The sequence below is a fragment of the Pangasianodon hypophthalmus genome, chromosome 24 (genome assembly GCF_027358585.1).
Source record: "Pangasianodon hypophthalmus isolate fPanHyp1 chromosome 24, fPanHyp1.pri, whole genome shotgun sequence".
In the NCBI taxonomy this organism is placed as follows: domain Eukaryota; kingdom Metazoa; phylum Chordata; class Actinopteri; order Siluriformes; family Pangasiidae; genus Pangasianodon; species Pangasianodon hypophthalmus.
Genome location: NC_069733.1, coordinates 11,877,188 through 11,894,549, shown reverse-complemented (window position 1 = coordinate 11,894,549; position 17,362 = coordinate 11,877,188). Strand labels below are relative to the sequence as shown.

The 17,362-nt window shown below is 40.2% G+C and overlaps 3 protein-coding genes across 3 annotated transcripts; all 3 read right to left on the bottom strand.

Annotated features, from left to right (window-relative positions):
* Positions 1–460: 460 nt before the first annotated feature.
* Positions 461–1,385, bottom strand: LOC128317331 (C-X-C motif chemokine 11-6-like). The gene is made up of 4 exons (XM_053229138.1): positions 1,265–1,385; positions 1,020–1,146; positions 838–927; positions 461–718 (listed from the first exon to the last, which is right to left on the bottom strand). The coding sequence occupies exons 1-4, from the start codon at positions 1,320–1,322 to the stop codon at positions 706–708; spliced, it is 288 nt and encodes a 95-aa protein (XP_053085113.1). The 5' UTR covers positions 1,323–1,385; the 3' UTR covers positions 461–705.
* An 8,609-nt stretch (positions 1,386–9,994) lies between these two features.
* Positions 9,995–10,901, bottom strand: LOC128317338 (C-X-C motif chemokine 11-6-like). Its single transcript, XM_053229173.1, has 4 exons — positions 10,713–10,901; positions 10,489–10,615; positions 10,307–10,396; positions 9,995–10,187 (listed from the first exon to the last, which is right to left on the bottom strand). Exons 1-4 carry the CDS (start codon positions 10,768–10,770, stop codon positions 10,175–10,177), a joined length of 288 nt encoding a protein of 95 aa, XP_053085148.1. The 5' UTR covers positions 10,771–10,901; the 3' UTR covers positions 9,995–10,174.
* Positions 10,902–14,045: 3,144 nt separating this feature from the next.
* Positions 14,046–14,879, bottom strand: LOC117595939 (C-X-C motif chemokine 11-6-like). The gene is made up of 4 exons (XM_034299181.2): positions 14,763–14,879; positions 14,539–14,665; positions 14,357–14,446; positions 14,046–14,237 (listed from the first exon to the last, which is right to left on the bottom strand). The coding sequence occupies exons 1-4, from the start codon at positions 14,818–14,820 to the stop codon at positions 14,225–14,227; spliced, it is 288 nt and encodes a 95-aa protein (XP_034155072.2). The 5' UTR covers positions 14,821–14,879; the 3' UTR covers positions 14,046–14,224.
* Positions 14,880–17,362: the final 2,483 nt, after the last annotated feature.

The window sequence follows — 17,362 nt, the reverse complement described above, 5'->3', positions numbered from 1 at the left end:
GTGTGTAAATTTCCTACTAGTTTACATGTGAGAATCATTAGGAATATGCAGTAGTGAGACACAATACCAATCACTGATTATTTATCAGAGAGCAAGATAACAGACAGTGCTTTTAATATCCTCTCAAAAGTTTCACAGGGGTGTTTTTCTTACTGCTGAATCCAGTGTTTCAGTGCTGTGTCTGTAGTTTGCTGAATATCTCTGCTGTAGGTGTGTGTGTGTGTGTGTGTGGATTTGGTAAGTACCTCTCCTCCTCCTATCCTCTCATTATCTCATTAATAATAGCATCTAACATTTCTGTTATAACATGAATGAAGAGTCTGTTTTCATCTCAGTCCACACCTACAAAAATGCTGATCAGAAATCTGATATTGGGCAAACATTATAAAAAGGTATTTGATATCCTGCTAATAAGAAACACACCGTATTACTTTCTGAAGTTTTTAAGCACTGTTATGTGCTGACTTTATTATAATTTAGTATGTTAACATACAAAAGGAATATATTTTTAAAAAATCTTGCAGGTTTCTTCAAAAACTATGTACATTGTGTCATATACAGACGTACCTAATAAATTACACATCAGACTTATTATATATACACTTTTTACATTATTGAAATGAAACCAATATTTTAAATATTTTAAGCAAGCTGTCTCTGTGCACTCTTCTTCCACTTCTGTTCAGTAATGACACGGTGCACGCTTTACTCTGACCTCCTGTGAAAGAGAAACACATATTAAAACTTAGTTTTGTCTATCATTGGTTTTCATTAATACAAATTTTAGATAATATAACATTATTAGGATATAATCAATAATGAATAAAATGTACCCACTTTTTTTCTAAAGCTGCCATGATGTATTTCTGAGTAAATTCAGATTTTGGATTCAGGCATTTTTTTCCTGCACCGTTCTTCAGAGTGACACTACAGAGATAAATAACAAGTTAGATAACTCAATAGAACTAAATTATCTTGTATTATACACTGTTATGGATATTAGTAGCTATTGAACTTACATGATTTCCACATTTTCACAAGATGCACTAACAGGATAAACTTCAATCTTGTCAATACGTTGTAGACGAACTGCATTAGCTGCAGATCCCTGGCACAAACACCTCCTTACGCTGGTCCTGGCCTGTCCTGCAAACAGAAGAAAATTGTATATTTGGAGTTATTACAGATCTGTTTAATCCTGCACATCATTAAACATTGTGTACATCTTTACACAATGAGTGCAGATGAGGATTCAGAATCTTACCTTGTACATGAACAATAAGTAGACAGGCAAGCACAACAAAAACTGCAGCAGACTTCATTTTCCTCTTGCTCTTGAACACACTCGATGCTCTGAAGAGTCTGGTAATGATTTTCTTCTTGATGCTTGTTGATGATGTGAATGAATGAGTGTGTTCACTGATCTTTTATATGCTCAGATCGGTGTTTCCCCGTCTCCCTGCGTTTAGTTGCATCGCTTTCCCTTTCACTTGCACTTCCTCTGGAGCTAACTTTCTCATTTCTTGGAACTGGTCTCTGTGATAGTCAAGCAAGCAAAAGTTCCTCACTTTGTTTGGGTTTTCATATAATGGAGTCTGCAACTTCATTACCAAAGCTGACGCATGGCAAGTCTTCAAATCTAGATTCAAAATTCTAGAATTTGAAAGAGCGCTGGCTTTTGAAGATTTCATCAGAGGTGGTAAAAGTGCCCAAATTCATTATTCAATTTAAAGTACATGTACTCATAGAAAAAATACTCTGGTAAAGGTTTCATATTTTTCACTCACTTGAAAGTAGAAAAGTATATACTCTGATTCTTATTTAAAGTATGGAAACAAAACTATAAAAAAGATTCCTAAAAGAAAAAGTCGTCTGCCTCGAGTCACACAGGGATTTTAGTTTCTGAAAGTAAATTAGTGCCTTCACCAAGGAATCAGTGTGTTAGCACATTAGCTAGGGCTAACTAACAACAGCTTTTTTGCTAATCTCTCAAATGTTAGTTAGCATGATAATAATTGCAATGGTCTTAAATTAGCTCTGATTCATGCTGTCGTTTCTGTAAAAGTTTTATTAGGAATTTCAGTTAACTCCTTGTAGCTGCCTGATGCTAAAACATTATAACTGTACAAATATAACATAGTGATCTGGCGTCCCATCTCGGGTGTATTCCCACCTTGCACCCAGTGTTCCCAGGATGGATTCTGGATCCACCGCAACCCTGATCAGGATAAAGCAGTTACTGAAGATTAAATTAATGAATAAATTAGTCATGCAAATTTTGTGACCTTAAGACCATGTCGAAATTGAAAGTGCTATATATGAAATTATTAATCTTTGAAGTAGTAAAATATACAGCCATGTATGCATTTTAAAGCTAGGTATCTAACATATATTCACACATTCATACTTTTTCTCCATGAAAAAACTTTTCATCTTTCCATGTGCAGTAAAATGTTCTGCTTTGAATTTCATATGGATTTGTTACATTGCTGATTTCACTGTGGAAATTGTTTGGCTGGGGTTTGTTGTGGAATAGTAGGATTACAGAGAAAGGAGAACTGTTTTTGCTGGCTCAGAGGAGTAACTAAAGTGGAGGAGAGTAATTACATGCATCTCCTGAAAGCGACAAATGAAACTGAAATGTTATAATTTCTCTTTTCAGTGGAAATGAACTGGGTCAATAAATATGCACGTTTCTGTAGTGTATACAAAGTGTGTGGAATTTTATAGAAATCATATGGCAACAGAAGTTAAAATATACACATGAATAAACCTTTATTGTAATTAAACAAATGTAATAGCTTAAAAGTGACTTTGATATTTTTTTATCTTTAGTTATTGTCAATGGTAAATATGAGTAATGCCAAATATCTACTACTTAATGAATTTTTATTTTAAAAATGTTTTATTTTTGATTATTTTGATTACTTTTGCACATCCTGTTGTCCATCCTGCTACACTGTGTTTACTGGGACTTTATTAAAATACTTCCACTGAAAGACAACATGAACTGTTCATTGATAAAACTACTGTGCACTGAATTTTAAGCTTTATGTGTTCTCTGTACCAGATAGTAAAACATGTCCACCCCGTAATGTGATCATTCATTATATCTTATTGTAACTTCATAAAAGCTCTTTCTAAAACAGGGAATTCTTATTCATGTTCATAACAGTGTGGATATATTTAATGATCAAATATTCAGAAATGTGTGCATACAGACATGTGATAAATTGAAGGAAACCTGGAAGCTGTTATACTGTTGGTGTCACTAATGAACAGTTTTGACCACCAGAGGTCGCCAAATGACTCTCTATGTTGTTGACTTGTAATTACCTTGCTCACCTGTACCTCATTGTCTCCCTGTCATGTGGTCTATTAGCTTGTGTATCTAAACCCTGTCTCAAGTCCATGTCTTTGCTAAGTCTTTGTCTTCCTTTGTGTTGCAAACTCTGTGCCTTTTGTTACTGTTTGGATTACCTGGTCTCCTGAATTTTCTGCCTGCCTCTCTGTTAATGATTTTTGGATTTTCCCTTTGGATTTATTTGCCTGATCTCCTGAACCTCTGCCTGCCTCTGTGTTATGATTTTTTGGATTTTCCCCTGGATTTGTTTGCCTTCATGCTTGAACTTATTTTTGGTGCTTTTTGTGTTGGCCTTTAGAACCTTTTAATAAATCTTATGGACTCTACCTGTTTTGCTCTGCACTTGAGTCTGTGTTCTCCAGTAGTCTAGTGGATAGGTGTTGGACTATCACTCCAGAGACCTGGGGTCAATCCCCACTCCGTGACAGAAAGAATTAGTCATGACAGACTCAGCAGAAGCAACCATGTTCTCTGGTAGAGCGTCAGCCATAGATTTTGAGCGTATCATGGCTGCCTTGAATAGTTTTGGCTCCACCATGGATTCACACCGCCAATCCTTGTCGAACCAGCAGGACACACTAGCACACCATGACCAAATCCTTCGACAGCTAGTTGAAACTTTAAGAAGTTTGGCGCCACCAGCTTCCCCCTCTGCTCTGCTTACTACACCTGTCTCACAGGATCCCCCAGCTCCAGCGCAACTTCTAGGAGCTGAGCCCCGCCTCCCAGCCCCCCAAATGTATGACGGAGCTCTGGGAAAATGCCAGGGCTTTTTAACCCAGTGTCAACTGACATTTGAACTACAACCTTTGACATACCCCTCTGACAGGTCCAAGATGGCCTACATTATCACGCTGCTAACTGGCAAAGCCCTGGCCTGGGCAACAGCTATTTGGAAAAAGCGAGGTCCTGAATGTGCCAACTTCAAAAATTTCACTGACAACATGCTGAAGGTTTTCGACCAATCTTCCTCAGGTCAGGAGGCAGCCAAGCAACTGCTGCAGCTCTGTCAGGGCAGGAACAGTGTTGCGGACTATGCCATTTCCTTTCGCACCCTTGCAGCGGAGAGTGTCTGGAATGAGCCAGCACTCATTTCTGCTTTTCTGAACGGCCTGTCCGAGGTTTTGAAAGACACTTTAGCTTCTATGGACTGTCCTGATGACCTAGACCTCCTAATCTCTCAGGCCAGACGCCTGGACAACCGCCTCCGGGAACGCCACAGAGACCGTTCTAGTCTCCAGAAGACATATGAGCTGGCAGGTTCGACTGGGATCCCATCTACACCTCTTCGTGAGGTACCTGAACTGATGCAAGTGGGACGAGCTCGTCTGTCTCAGGCTGAAAGGGACCGTCGCAGAAGAGAAAGGTGTTGTATCTACTGCGGCAAACCTGGTCACTTCAGAGCCTTGTGTCCGGAGTTGCTGGGAAAAGAGCCGTCCCGTTCAGCAGAGGGAGGGCTGTGATGGGAACAACATTTACTCCCAAGTTCCCCAGCGGGGGTGTCTACCTTCCCATCACCATTACTTGGGGAGAACAGGTATACTCTTGTCAAGCCTTGGTGGATTCTGGTGCAGCAGGCAACTTCATAGATGCCAGACTTACTGAACAACTCAAGATTCCGAGAGTGGTTCTTGACACCCCTCTGTCCCCGCGTTGGATGGCCGCCCTCTTGGTCCAGGCACTGTGACCTCCACTACTTCACCGATACGCCTTAAAGTGGAGAATAACCAGGAGGAAATATCCCTGCATCTTATTGATTCCCCTGAATTTCCTGTGGTCCTGGGGTTCCCTTGGCTAAACCACCATAATTCCCATATTGACTGGCTCACTGGCACTATCTTAGAATGGGGGCCCACTTGCCATGCTACATGCCTTTTTGCTAGTCCTTCCCTCAAGCCCAAAGCCCCAGACCCCTCTGAGCTAACCCATGTTCCTGCTGAGTATCTGGACCTGAAGGAGGTTTTTAGTAACAAAAGAGCAAGCACCCTCCCACCCCACAGACCCTACGACTGTGCCACAGAACTCTTACCTGGTACCAGCCCTCCTCGGGGACGGATCTTTTCACTTTCGCTCCCTGAACGTAAGGCTATGGATACTTATATAAGAGATGCCTTGGCTTCTGGGTTCATTCGTCCATCTACTTCTCCAGCAGGGGCTGGATTCTTCTTTGTCGGCAAGAAAGATGGCGGTCTACGACCATGTATTGATTACAGGGGCCTTAATAAAATTACCATCCGTAATCGCTATCCTTTGCCACTGATGTCCACAGCATTTGACTTACTTCAAGGGGCCACCATTTTTACTAAATTAGACCTACGTAATGCGTATCACCTAGTTAGAATCCGTGAAGGGGATGAATGGAAAACGGCCTTTAATACCCCGTCTGGCCATTGCGTGTATCTAGTAATGCCGTTTGGATTGACCAATGCCCCAGCGGTGTTCCAGGCTTTTATCAATGACGCTCTCAGAGACATGATAAACCAGTTCGTGTTTGTCTACCTGGACGACATTTTAATTTTCTTGCGGTCCCTACATGAGCATTACCACCAGGTGCGCCAAGTTCTCCAGAGACTTCTTAAGAACCCCCTGTATGTCAAGCCTGAGAAGTGTGAATTTCACGTCAAAGAAGTCTCTTTCATCGGCTTCATCATCAAGGAGCGCAGAGTAGGTATGGATCCTAAAAAGACACAGGCTGTTCGAGAAAGTACTATAAAGGAGGTACAAAGGTTTCTTGGCTTTGCTAATTTTTATCGCAAATTCATCAGAGACTTTAGTTCAGTGGCCGCCCCAATTTCTGCCATGACTAAGAAAAGTACCTGCCCTTTTTTGTGGACACGAGGCTGACAAGGCGTTTACCAATCTCAAGCAATGCTTTTCCTCAGCACCCATCTTGACGCTGCCCGATCCAACCTTACCGTTCATTGTGGAGGTTGATGCATCAGATGTGGGAATAGGCGCCATTCTTTCCCAACGCTCTACTGATGGCAAATTGCATCCTTGTGCCTTCCTCTCTCACCGCCTGACTCTCACTGAGTCTCGATATGATGTTGGAGATCGGGAGTTGTTGGCGGTTAAGCTCGCCCTAGAAGAGTGGAGACACTGGCTAGAAGGGGCCCAGCATCCATTCCTGGTGTGGATGGATCATAAAAATCTGGAGTACCTCCAACAAGCTAAGCGCCTGAACCCCCGCCAGGCCAGATGGGCACTATTTTTCACTCGCTTTGATTTCACTCTGTCATATCGTCCCGGAACTAAGAACAAAAAGCCCGATGCTCTCTCAAGGCAGTTACATAACTCCAGTCAAGGGAGTGAAACCAAACGAGTCATCTCTCCATCCCGAACTGTGGCACCCATCCGCTGGGGAATTGAGGCAGTGGTCAAGCAGGCACTTCAGACTGACCCAGATCCCGGAACAGGCCCTGCAGGACTCCTATTCGTACCCAAGGCTGTAAGGTCCCAAGTGCTTCTATGGGGACACTCTTTGCACCTCACTGCTCACCCTGGGTATCAAAGAACTTATGAGTTCCTCCACAGACGTTTCTGGTGGCCTGGTATGTCCAACGATGTGAAGGGGTTTGTGGCAAGCTGCTCTGTGTGTGTCCAGAGCAAGAATCAGCAACAAAAACCACAAGGTCTCTTGCACCCTCTTCCCATCCCGAATCGCCCTTGGTCCTATCTCTCACTGGTCTTCATCACAGGCCTGCCCACCTCTAAAGGTAACAGTGTAATTTTAGTTGTTGTGGACAGGTTCTCTAAGGCCTGCCGTTTTATACCTCTGCCTAAATTACCTACAGCATTTGAGACAGCTGAACTGGTTATTGAGCATGTTTTCCAGTTTTTGGTCTTCCCCATGACATGGTGTCTGATCAAGGTTCCCAGTTCTCCTCCCGTGTATGGCATGCCTTTTGCAAGCTTATTGGGGCCACTGCCAGCCTCTCCTCTGGTTACCATCCCCAATCTAATGGGCAGACGGAAAGGATTAATCAGGAGCTGGAGACCACACTTAGGAGTCTGGCATCTGACAACCCTTCATCCTGGAGCTCTCAGCCTCTGTGGGCGGAATATGCACACAACACTCTCCAGTCCTCTGCTACGGGGATGCCACCTTTTCAGGGCCAGTTAGGAGTCCAGCCCCCCCGTTCCCTGAGCAAGAGGATGATGCCGGCGTGCCTTCTGTTTCACTCTTCATCAGGCATTGCAAAAAGACCTGACAAAAGGCCCGGCAGGCCCTGCTGCGGACTTCCAAGAGGAATCAGGCTCAAGCCAACCGTCGCCGCAGGCCAGCCTATTGTTTCCATCCTGGGCAGAGGGTGTGGCTAAATTCTAAAGATCTCCCCTTGAGGGTGGACTTCCGCAAGCTTGCCCCCCGTTTTGTCGGTCCCTTCAAGGTCATCCGCAAGGTCAACCCTGTCACCTATGGGCTCCAGCTGCCCCGTTCCCTTAAGATCAACCCCACCTTCCATGTATCCCAGCTACGACCTGTGCTCATTTCCCCCCTGGCTCCCGCCCCCAAAGCTCCACCTCCACCCCGGAGCATTGATGGTCAACTGGCCTTTACAGTCCACCGACCGATGAACTCTCACCAGGTTCGAGGTGGGACCCAGTATCTGGTGGACTGGTAGGGATATGGCCCTGAGGAACGCTCCTGGGTTCCAGCCTGGGATATCCTAGACAAGAGCCTTATAAGGGACTTTCATCTTCATCATCCTACTGCCCCTAGGAACGTCAGGAGACTTTCTTAGAGGGGGGGGGGGGGGTCCTGTCACTAATGAACAGTTTTGACCACCAGAGGTCGCCAAATGACTCTCTATGTTGTTGACTTGTAATTACCTTGCTCACCTGTACCTCATTGTCTCCCTGTCATGTGATCTATTAGCTTGTGTATTTAAACACTGTCTCAAGTCCATGTCTTTGTTAAGTCTTTGTCTTCCTTTGTGTTGCAAACTCTGTGCCTTTTGTTACTGTTTGGATTACCTGGTCTCCTGAATTTTCTGCCTGCCTCTCTGTTAATGATTTTTGGATTTTCCCTTTGGATTTATTTGCCTGATCTCCTGAACCTCTGCCTGCCTCTGTGTTAATGATTTTTGGATTTGCTGTTTGGATTTGTTTGCCTGATCTCCTGAACCTCTGCCTGCCTCTGTGTTATGATTTTTTGGATTTTCCCTTGGATTTGTTTGCCTTCATGCTTGAACTTATTTTTGGTGCTTTTTGTGTTGGCCTTTAGAACCTTTTAATAAATCTTATGGACTCTACCTGTTTTGCTCTGCACTTGAGTCTGTTTTCTCCAATAGTCTAGTGGATAGGTGTTGGACTATCACCCCAGAGACCTGGATGCAATCCCCACACTGTGACAGTTGGGGTATTTTACTGCCCTGGTTTTGTTCCATTTTTCCCCTTAGAGGGAAGAGTCACTAGAAATTAATACACAGGTCTTCTGACTGATCATCTTTATCCTGTGATGAAACATTTCTATCCTGATGGGAGTGCTCTCTTCCAGGATGACTCTGCCTCCATCCACAGGCCACAAGGGCTCACCAATGACTGTATATATGAGTGGAAAACATTTACATGGTGCCATTTACTCCCTTTGTGCTGTTTTAAAGCCTTTTTGGTCAAATTGAAAGTCACAATCTTGTGAAAATTGGAGCCAGAGTCTGCGCAGTACAGACCTTGGAGTCAGAGCAAGCACAGTACAGACTTTGGAGTCAGAGCATGCTCAGTACAGACCTTGGAGTCAGAGGATTCACAGTAAAGTCCTTGGAATCAGAGCATGTGCAGTAGATATGGCCAGTGGTACAGTGGGTCCACCTTTTGTCTGACCACATTGGGCATGGACACGCCCCTTCTTCATGCAAGTAGTGCGGACACTGAGAGCTATTAACTGAAGCGCAGCTAAAAATGTTGCACAGAACACTATCTCAGAGTGGTAAGTACAGCTTAATTAATTAATTAATATGTAAAATGATAAATATGGTTTCTACAACAGCCAACCACGACCTTCACAGTCACCAGATCTCAACCCAATTAAAGCTCTATTGGAGAATTTGGAGCTGTGAGACAGCTACAATACCCATGTCACCAACATGCCACCCAATAATATTAACTGTGTGTAAATTTCCTACTAGTTTACATGTGAGAATCTTTAGGAATATGCAGTAGTGAGACACAATACCAATCACTGATTATTTATCAGAGAGCAAGATAACAGTGCTTTTAATATCCTCTCAAAAGTGTTTTTCTTACTGCTGAATCCAGTGTTTCAGTGCTGTGTCTGTAGTTTGCTGAATATCTCTGCTGTAGGTGTGTGTGTGTGTGTGTGTGTGTGTGTGTGTGTGTGGATTTGGTAAGTACCTCTCCTCCTCTTATCCTCCCATTATCTCATTAATAATAGCATCTAACATTTCTGTTATAACATGAATGAAGAGTCTGTTTTCATCTCAGTCCACACCTACAAAAATGCTGATCAGAAATCTGATATTGGGCAAACATTATAAAAAGGTATTTGATATCCTGCTAATAAGAAACACATTGTATTACTTTCTGAAGTTTTTAAGCACTGTTATGTGCTGACTTTATTATAATTTAGTATGTTAACATACAAAAGCATTATATTTTTAAAAAACCTTGCAGGTTTCTTCAAAAACTATGTACATTGTGTCATATACAGATGTACCTATAAATTACACATCAGACTTATTATATATACACTTTTTACATTATTGAAATGAAACCAATATTTTACATATTTTAAGCAAGCTGTCTCTGTGCACTCTTCTTCCACTTCTGTTCAGTAATGACACGGTGCACGCTTTACTCTGACCTCCTGTGAAAGTGAAACACATATTAAAACTTAGTTTTGTCTATCATTGGTTTTCATTAATACAAATTTTAGATAATATAACATTATTAGGATATAATCAATAATGAATAAAATGTACCCACTTTTTTCCTAAAGCTGCCATGATGTATTTCTGAGTAAATTCAGATTTTGGATTCAAGCATTTTTTTCCTGCACCGTTCTTCAGAGTGACACTACAGAGATAAATAACAAGTTAGATAACTCAATAGAACTAAATTATCTTGTATTATACACTGTTATGGATATTAGTAGCTATTGAACTTACATGATTTCCACATTTTCACAAGATGCACTAACAGGATAAACTTCAATCTTGTCAATAAGTTGTAGACGAACTACGTTAGCCGCAGATCCCTGACACAAACACCTCGTTACGCTGGTCCTGGCCTGTCCTGCAAACAGAAGAAAATTGAATATTTGGAGTTATTACAGATCTGTTTAATCCTGTATATAATTAAAAGAAGACCAGATGAGGATTCAGAATCTTACCTTGTACATGAACAATAAGTAGACAGGCAAACACAACAAAAACTGCAGCAGACTTCATTTTCCTCTTGCTCTTGAACACACTCGATGTTTTGAAGAGTCTGGTAATAGCAACACACTCGATGCTCTGAAGCTTGTGTGAATGAATGAGTGTGTTTACTACTCTTTTATATGCTCAGATCGGTGTTTCCCCGTCTCCTTCCCTTTGGTTGAATATTACTTTCAGTCGTACTTCCTCTGGATGTAACTTTCTCATTTCTTGGAAATGGTCTCCCTGATAGTCAGCAGTGACTGAAGCTAAATTTAGTCACTTTGTTTGAGTTTTGATTTAATGAAGTCTTCCATTTTATTACCAAAGCTGATGCATGGCAAATCTTCAAATCTAGATTCTATGCAAAAATTTGTCAGAATTTGACGGAGGCATCATAAATTCAGAAATTTTCTCAAATTGCAAAAGTAGATGCACAAGGAAAGTTAACATAAGAAAAAGATGTCTGCTTGCAATCACTCATTTAGTTACAAATCGAAAATTAGATAATAATGTGGGAACATATTAGCTAAGGCTAACTAACAACAGTTTTATTGCCAATCTCTTATATATTAGCTACCATGATAATAACTGTGACGGTCTCATATCAGGTCTTATTCTTGCTGTCACATCTGTTAAAGTTTAGATTTATTAGGAATTCTCATCAAGTCCTTGCAGCTGTCTGATGCTAAAATATCAACTCAACAACTTACAAATATAGTCATGTGGTCGACTTATGACTTTACAAATATAATATAGTTATGTGGTCATTGAAAATATAGTAAGTAGAAACTTTTCATCTGAAATATAGTACATAACAGTCAAATTTGTTATGTGAAAAAAAAAAAAAAAAAAAAAAAAGCTGAGTGAAACTTAGTAAACTTAATAAACTTAAGTAGAATGACAAAGTAATGATACTATCATAATTCCCACCTCTGGATTTCATATGACTCAAGTTCTATATTTGAAATTACTTTATTAACCTTTGAAGCAGTAAAATATACAGTCATGTATGCATTTTAAAGCTAGGTATCTAACATACATTCACACATTCATACTTTTTCTCCATGAAAAAAATGTTCATCTTTCCATGTGCAGTAAAATGTTTTGCTTTGAATTTCATATGGATTTGTTACATTGCTGATTTCACTGTGGAAATTGTTTGGCTGGGGTTTGTTGTGGAATAGTAGGATTACAGAGAAAGGAGAACTGTTTTTGCTGGCTCAGAGGAGTAACTAAAGTGGAGGAGGGTAATTACATGCATCTCCTGAAAGCGACAAATGAAACTGAAATGTTATAATTTCTCTTTTCAGTGGAAATGAACTGGGTCAATAAATATGCACGTTTCTGTCCTGTATACAAAGTGTTCAGAATTTCATAGAAATCATATGGCAACAGAAGTTCAAATATACACATGCTTAAATCTTTATTGTAATTAAACAAATGTGATAGCTTAAAACTGAATTTTGATATTTTGTAATCTTTACTTATAATCAATGGTAAATACTGGCAAGGTCAAATATCTACTACTTAATGAATTTTTATTTTAAAAATATTTTATTTTTGATTATTTTGATTATTTTTGCACATCCTGTTGTCCATCCTGCTACACTGTGTTTACTGGGACTTTATTAAAATACTTCCACTGAAAGACAACATGAACTGTTCATTGACAAAACTACTGTGCACTGAATTTTAAGCTTTATGTGTTCTCTGTACCAGATAGTAAAACATGTCCACCCCGTAATGTGATCATTCATTATATCTTATTGTAACTTCATAAAAGCTCTTTCTAAAACAGGGAATTCTTATTCATGTTCATAACAGTGTGGATATATTTAATGATCAAATATTCAGAGGTGTGTGCATACAGACATGTGATAAATTGAAGGAAACCTGGAAGCTCTGTTATACTGTTGTGGTATTTTATTGCCCTGGTTTTGTTCCATTTTTCCCCTTAGAGGGAAGAGTCACTAGAAATTAATACACAGGTCTTCTGACTGATCATCTTTATCCTGTGAAGAAACATTTCTATCCTGATGGGAGTGCTCTCTTCCAGGATGACTCTGCCTCCATCCACAGGCCACGAGGGCTCACCAATGACTGTTTGTATAAGTGGAAAACATTTACATGGTGCTATTTACTCCCTTTGTGCTGTTTTAAAGCCTTTTTGGTCAAATTGAAAGTCACCATCTTGTGAAAATTGGAGCCAGAGTCTGCACAGTACAGACCTTGGAGTCAGAGGATGCGCAGTACAGACCTTGGAGTCAGAGCATGTGCAGTAAAGACCTTGGAGTCAGAGCATGCTCAGTAGATATGGCTTGGTACAGTGGGTCAACCTTTTGCCCGCCTACATTGGTCATGAACATGCCCCTTCTTCATGCAGGTAGTGCGGACACTGAGAGCTATTAACTGAAGTGCATCTAAAAATGTTGCATAGAACGCTATCTCAAAGTGGTAAGTACAGCTATATTAATTAATTAATATGTAAAATGCTAACTATAGTTTGTGAAAGTACAACAGCCAACCACTAGAGGGGCTCATAGACATTTTGGCTTCACTTAGAAATCCCTGCTACAACTTCCACCCACATATACAGTCACTGGAGCTCACTGAATGATTTGATGACAATGAAAAAGATATAAATCATATGACATGACCTTCACAGTCACCAGATCTCAACCCAATTAAAGCTCTATTGGAAAATTTGGAGCTGTGAGACAGCTACAATACCCATGTCACCACCATGCCGTCGAATAACATTAACTGTGTGTAAATTTCCTACTAGTTTACATGTGAGAATCATTAGGAATATGCAGTAGTGAGACACAATACTAATCACTGATTATTTATCAGAGAGCAAGATAACAGACAGTGCTTTTAATATCCTCTCAAACGTTTCACAGGGGTGTTTTTCTTACTGCTGAATCCAGTGTTTCAGTGCTGTGTCTGTAGTTTGCTGAATATCTCTGCTGTAGGTGTGTGTGTGTGTGTGTGTGTGTGTGTGTGTGTGGATTTGGTAAGTACCTCTCCTCCTCCTATCCTCTCATTATCTCATTAATAATAGGATCTAACATTTCTGTTATAACATGAATGAAGAGTCTGTTTTCATCTCAGTCCACACCTACAAAAATGCTGATCAGAAATCTGATATTGGGCAAACATTATAAAAAGGTATTTGATATCCTGCTAATAAGAAACACACTGTATTACTTTCTGAAGTTTTTAAGCACTGTTATGTGCTGACTTTATTATAATTTAGTATGTTAACATACAAAAGGAATATATTTTTAAAAAATCTTGCAGGTTTCTTCAAAAACTATGCACATTGTGTCATATACAGACGTACCTAATAAATTACACATCAGACTTATTATATATACACTTTTTACATTATTGAAATGAAACCAATATTTTAAATATTTTAAGCAAGCTGTCTCTGTGCACTCTTCTTCCACTTCTGTTCAGTAATGACACGGTGCACGCTTTACTCTGACCTCCTGTGAAAGAGAAACACATATTAAAACTTAGTTTTGTCTATCATTGGTTTTCATTAATACAAATTTTAGATAATATAACATTATTAGGATATAATCAATAATGGATAAAATGTACCCACTTTTTTTCTAAAGCTGCCATGATGTATTTCTGAGTAAATTCAGATTTTGGATTCAAGCATTTTTTTCCTGCACCGTTCTTCAGAGTGACACTACAGAGATAAATAACAAGTTAGATAACTCAATAGAACTAAATTATCTTGTATTATACATTGTTATGGATATTAGTAGCTATTGAACTTACATGATTTCCACATTTTCACAAGATGCACTAACAGGATAAACTTCAATCTTGTCAATAAGTTGTAGACGAACTACGTTAGCCGCAGATCCCTGACACAAACACCTCGTTACGCTGGTCCTGGCTTGTCCTGCAAACAGAAGAAAATTGTATATTTGGAGTTATTACAGATCTGTTTAATCCTGTATATCATTAAAAGAAGTCCAGATGAGGATTCAGAATCTTACCTTGTACATGAACAATAAGTAGACAGGCAAACACAACAAAAACTGCAGCAGACTTCATTTTGCTCTTGCTCTTGAACACACTCGATGCTTTGAAGAGTCTGGTAATAGCAACACACTCAATGCTCTGAAGCTTGTGTGAATGAATGAGTGTGTTTACTACTCTTTTATATGCTCAGATCGGTGTTTCCCCGTCTCCTTCCCTTTGGTTGAATATTACTTTCAGTCGTACTTCCTCTGGATGTAACTTTCTCATTTCTTGGAAATGGTCTCCCTGATAGTCAGCAGTGACTGAAGCTAAATTTAGTCACTTTGTTTGAGTTTTGATTTAATGTCTTCAATTTTATTACCAAAGCTGATGCATGGCAAATCTTCAAATCTAGATTCTATGCTAAAATTTGTCAGAATTTGACGGAGCCATCATAAACTCTTAAATTTTCTCAAATTGCGAAAGTAGATGCACAAGGAAAGTTAACATAAGAAAAAGATGTCTGCTTGCAATCACACATTTAGTTACAAATCGAAAATTAGATAATAATGTGGGAACATATTAGCTAAGGCTAACTAACAACAATTTTATTGCCAATCTCTTATATATTAGCTACCATGATAATAACTGTGACGGTCTCATATCAGGTCTTATTCTTGCTGTCACATCTGTTAAAGTTTAGATTTATTAGGAATTCTCATCAAGTCCTTGCAGCTGTCTGATGCTAAAATATCAACTTGGTCCTGACTTTACAAATATAATATAGTTATGTGGTCATTGAAAATATAGTAAGTAGAAAGTAGAGACTTTTCATCTGAAATATAGTACATAACAGTCAAAAGTGTTGGTAAATACTGGCAAGGTCAAATATCTACTACTTAATGAATTTTTATTTTAAAAATATTTTATTTTTGATTATTTTGATTATTTTTGCACATCCTGTTGTCCATCCTGCTACATTGTGTTTACTGGGACTTTATTAAAATACTTCCACTGAAAGACAACATGAACTGTTCATTGACAAAACTACTGTGCACTGAATTTTAAGCTTTATGTGTTCTCTGTACCAGATAGTAAAACATGTCCACCCTGTAATGTGATCATTCATTATATCTTATTGTAACTTCATAAAAGCTCTTTCTAAAACAAGCAATTCTTATTCATGTTCATAACAGTGTGGATATATTTAATGATCAAATATTCAGAAATGTGTGCATACAGACATGTGATAAATTGAAGGAAAACCTGGAAGCTCTGTTATACTGTTGGTGTCACTAATGAACAGTTTTGACCACCAGAGGTCGCCAAATGACTCTCTATGTTGTTGACTTGTAATTACCTTGCTCACCTGTACCTCATTGTCTCCCTGTCATGTGATCTATTAGCTTGTGTATCTAAACCCTGTCTCAAGTCCATGTCTTTGCTAAGTCTTTGTCTTCCTTTGTGTTGCAAACTCTGTGCCTTTTGTTACTGTTTGGATTACCTGGTCTCCTGAATTTTCTGCCTGCCTCTCTGTTAATGATTTTTGGATTTTCCCTTTGGATTTATTTGCCTGATCTCCTGAACTTCTGCCTGCCTCTGTGTTATGATTTTTTGGATTTTCCCCTGGATTTGTTTGCCTTCATGCTTGAACTTATTTTTGGTGCTTTTTGTGTTGGCCTTTAGAACCTTTTAATAAATCTTATGGACTCTACCTGTTTTCCTCTGCACTTGAGTCTGTGTTCTCCAGTAGTCTAGTGGATAGGTGTTGGACTATCGCTCCAGAGACCTGGGGTCAATCCCCACACCGTGACAGAAAGAATTAGTCATGACAGACTCAGCAGAAGCAACCATGTTCTCTGGTAGAGCGTCAGCCATAGATTTTGAGCGTATCATGGCTGCCTTGAATAGTTTTGGCTCCACCATGGATTCACACCGCCAAGCCTTGTCGAACCAGCAGGACACACTAGCACACCATGACCAAATCCTTCGACAGCTAGTTGAAACTGTAAGAAGTTTGGCGCCACCAGCTTCCCCCTCTGCTCTGCTTACTACACCTGTCTCACAGGATCCCCCAGCTCCAGCGCAACTTCTAGGAGCTGAGCCCCGCCTCCCAGCCCCCCAAATGTATGACGGAGCTCTGGGAAAATGCCAGGGCTTTTTAACCCAGTGTCAACTGACATTTGAACTACAACCTTTGACATACCCCTCTGACAGGTCCAAGATGGCCTACATTATCACGCTGCTAACTGGCAAAGCCCTGGCCTGGGCAACAGCTATTTGGAAAAAGCGAGGTCCTGAATGTGCCAACTTCAAAAATTTCACTGACAACATGCTGAAGGTTTTCGACCAATCTTCCTCAGGTCAGGAGGCAGCCAAGCAACTGCTGCAGCTCTGTCAGGGCAGGAACAGTGTTGCGGACTATGCCATTTCCTTTCGCACCCTTGCAGCGGAGAGTGTCTGGAATCAGCACTCATTTCTGCTTTTCTGAACGGCCTGTCCGAGGTTTTGAAAGACACTTTAGCTTCTATGGACTGTCCTGATGACCTAGACCTCCTAATCTCTCAGGCCAGACGCCTGGACAACCGCCTCCGGGAACGCCACAGAGACCGTTCTAGTCTCCAGAAGACATATG

Bases quoted from the DNA above. Each gene is read 5' to 3' on its own strand.
- LOC128317338 (XM_053229173.1), bottom strand. From the start codon at position 10,770: ATGAAGTCTGCTGCAGTTTTTGTTGTGTTTGCCTGTCTACTTATTGTT. The intron at 10,616-10,712 runs GTAAGATTCTGA...TTCTGTTTGCAG, and splicing joins ACTTATTGTTCATGTACAAG to GACAGGCCAGGACCAGCGTA. The intron at 10,397-10,488 runs GTAAGTTCAATA...TTATCTCTGTAG, and splicing joins TGTGAAAATGTGGAAATCAT to TGTCACTCTGAAGAACGGTG.
- LOC117595939 (XM_034299181.2), bottom strand. From the start codon at position 14,820: ATGAAGTCTGCTGCAGTTTTTGTTGTGTTTGCCTGTCTACTTATTGTT. The intron at 14,666-14,762 runs GTAAGATTCTGA...TTCTGTTTGCAG, and splicing joins ACTTATTGTTCATGTACAAG to GACAAGCCAGGACCAGCGTA. The intron at 14,447-14,538 runs GTAAGTTCAATA...TTATCTCTGTAG, and splicing joins TGTGAAAATGTGGAAATCAT to TGTCACTCTGAAGAACGGTG.
- LOC128317331 (XM_053229138.1), bottom strand. From the start codon at position 1,322: ATGAAGTCTGCTGCAGTTTTTGTTGTGCTTGCCTGTCTACTTATTGTT. The intron at 1,147-1,264 runs GTAAGATTCTGA...TTCTGTTTGCAG, and splicing joins ACTTATTGTTCATGTACAAG to GACAGGCCAGGACCAGCGTA. The intron at 928-1,019 runs GTAAGTTCAATA...TTATCTCTGTAG, and splicing joins TGTGAAAATGTGGAAATCAT to TGTCACTCTGAAGAACGGTG.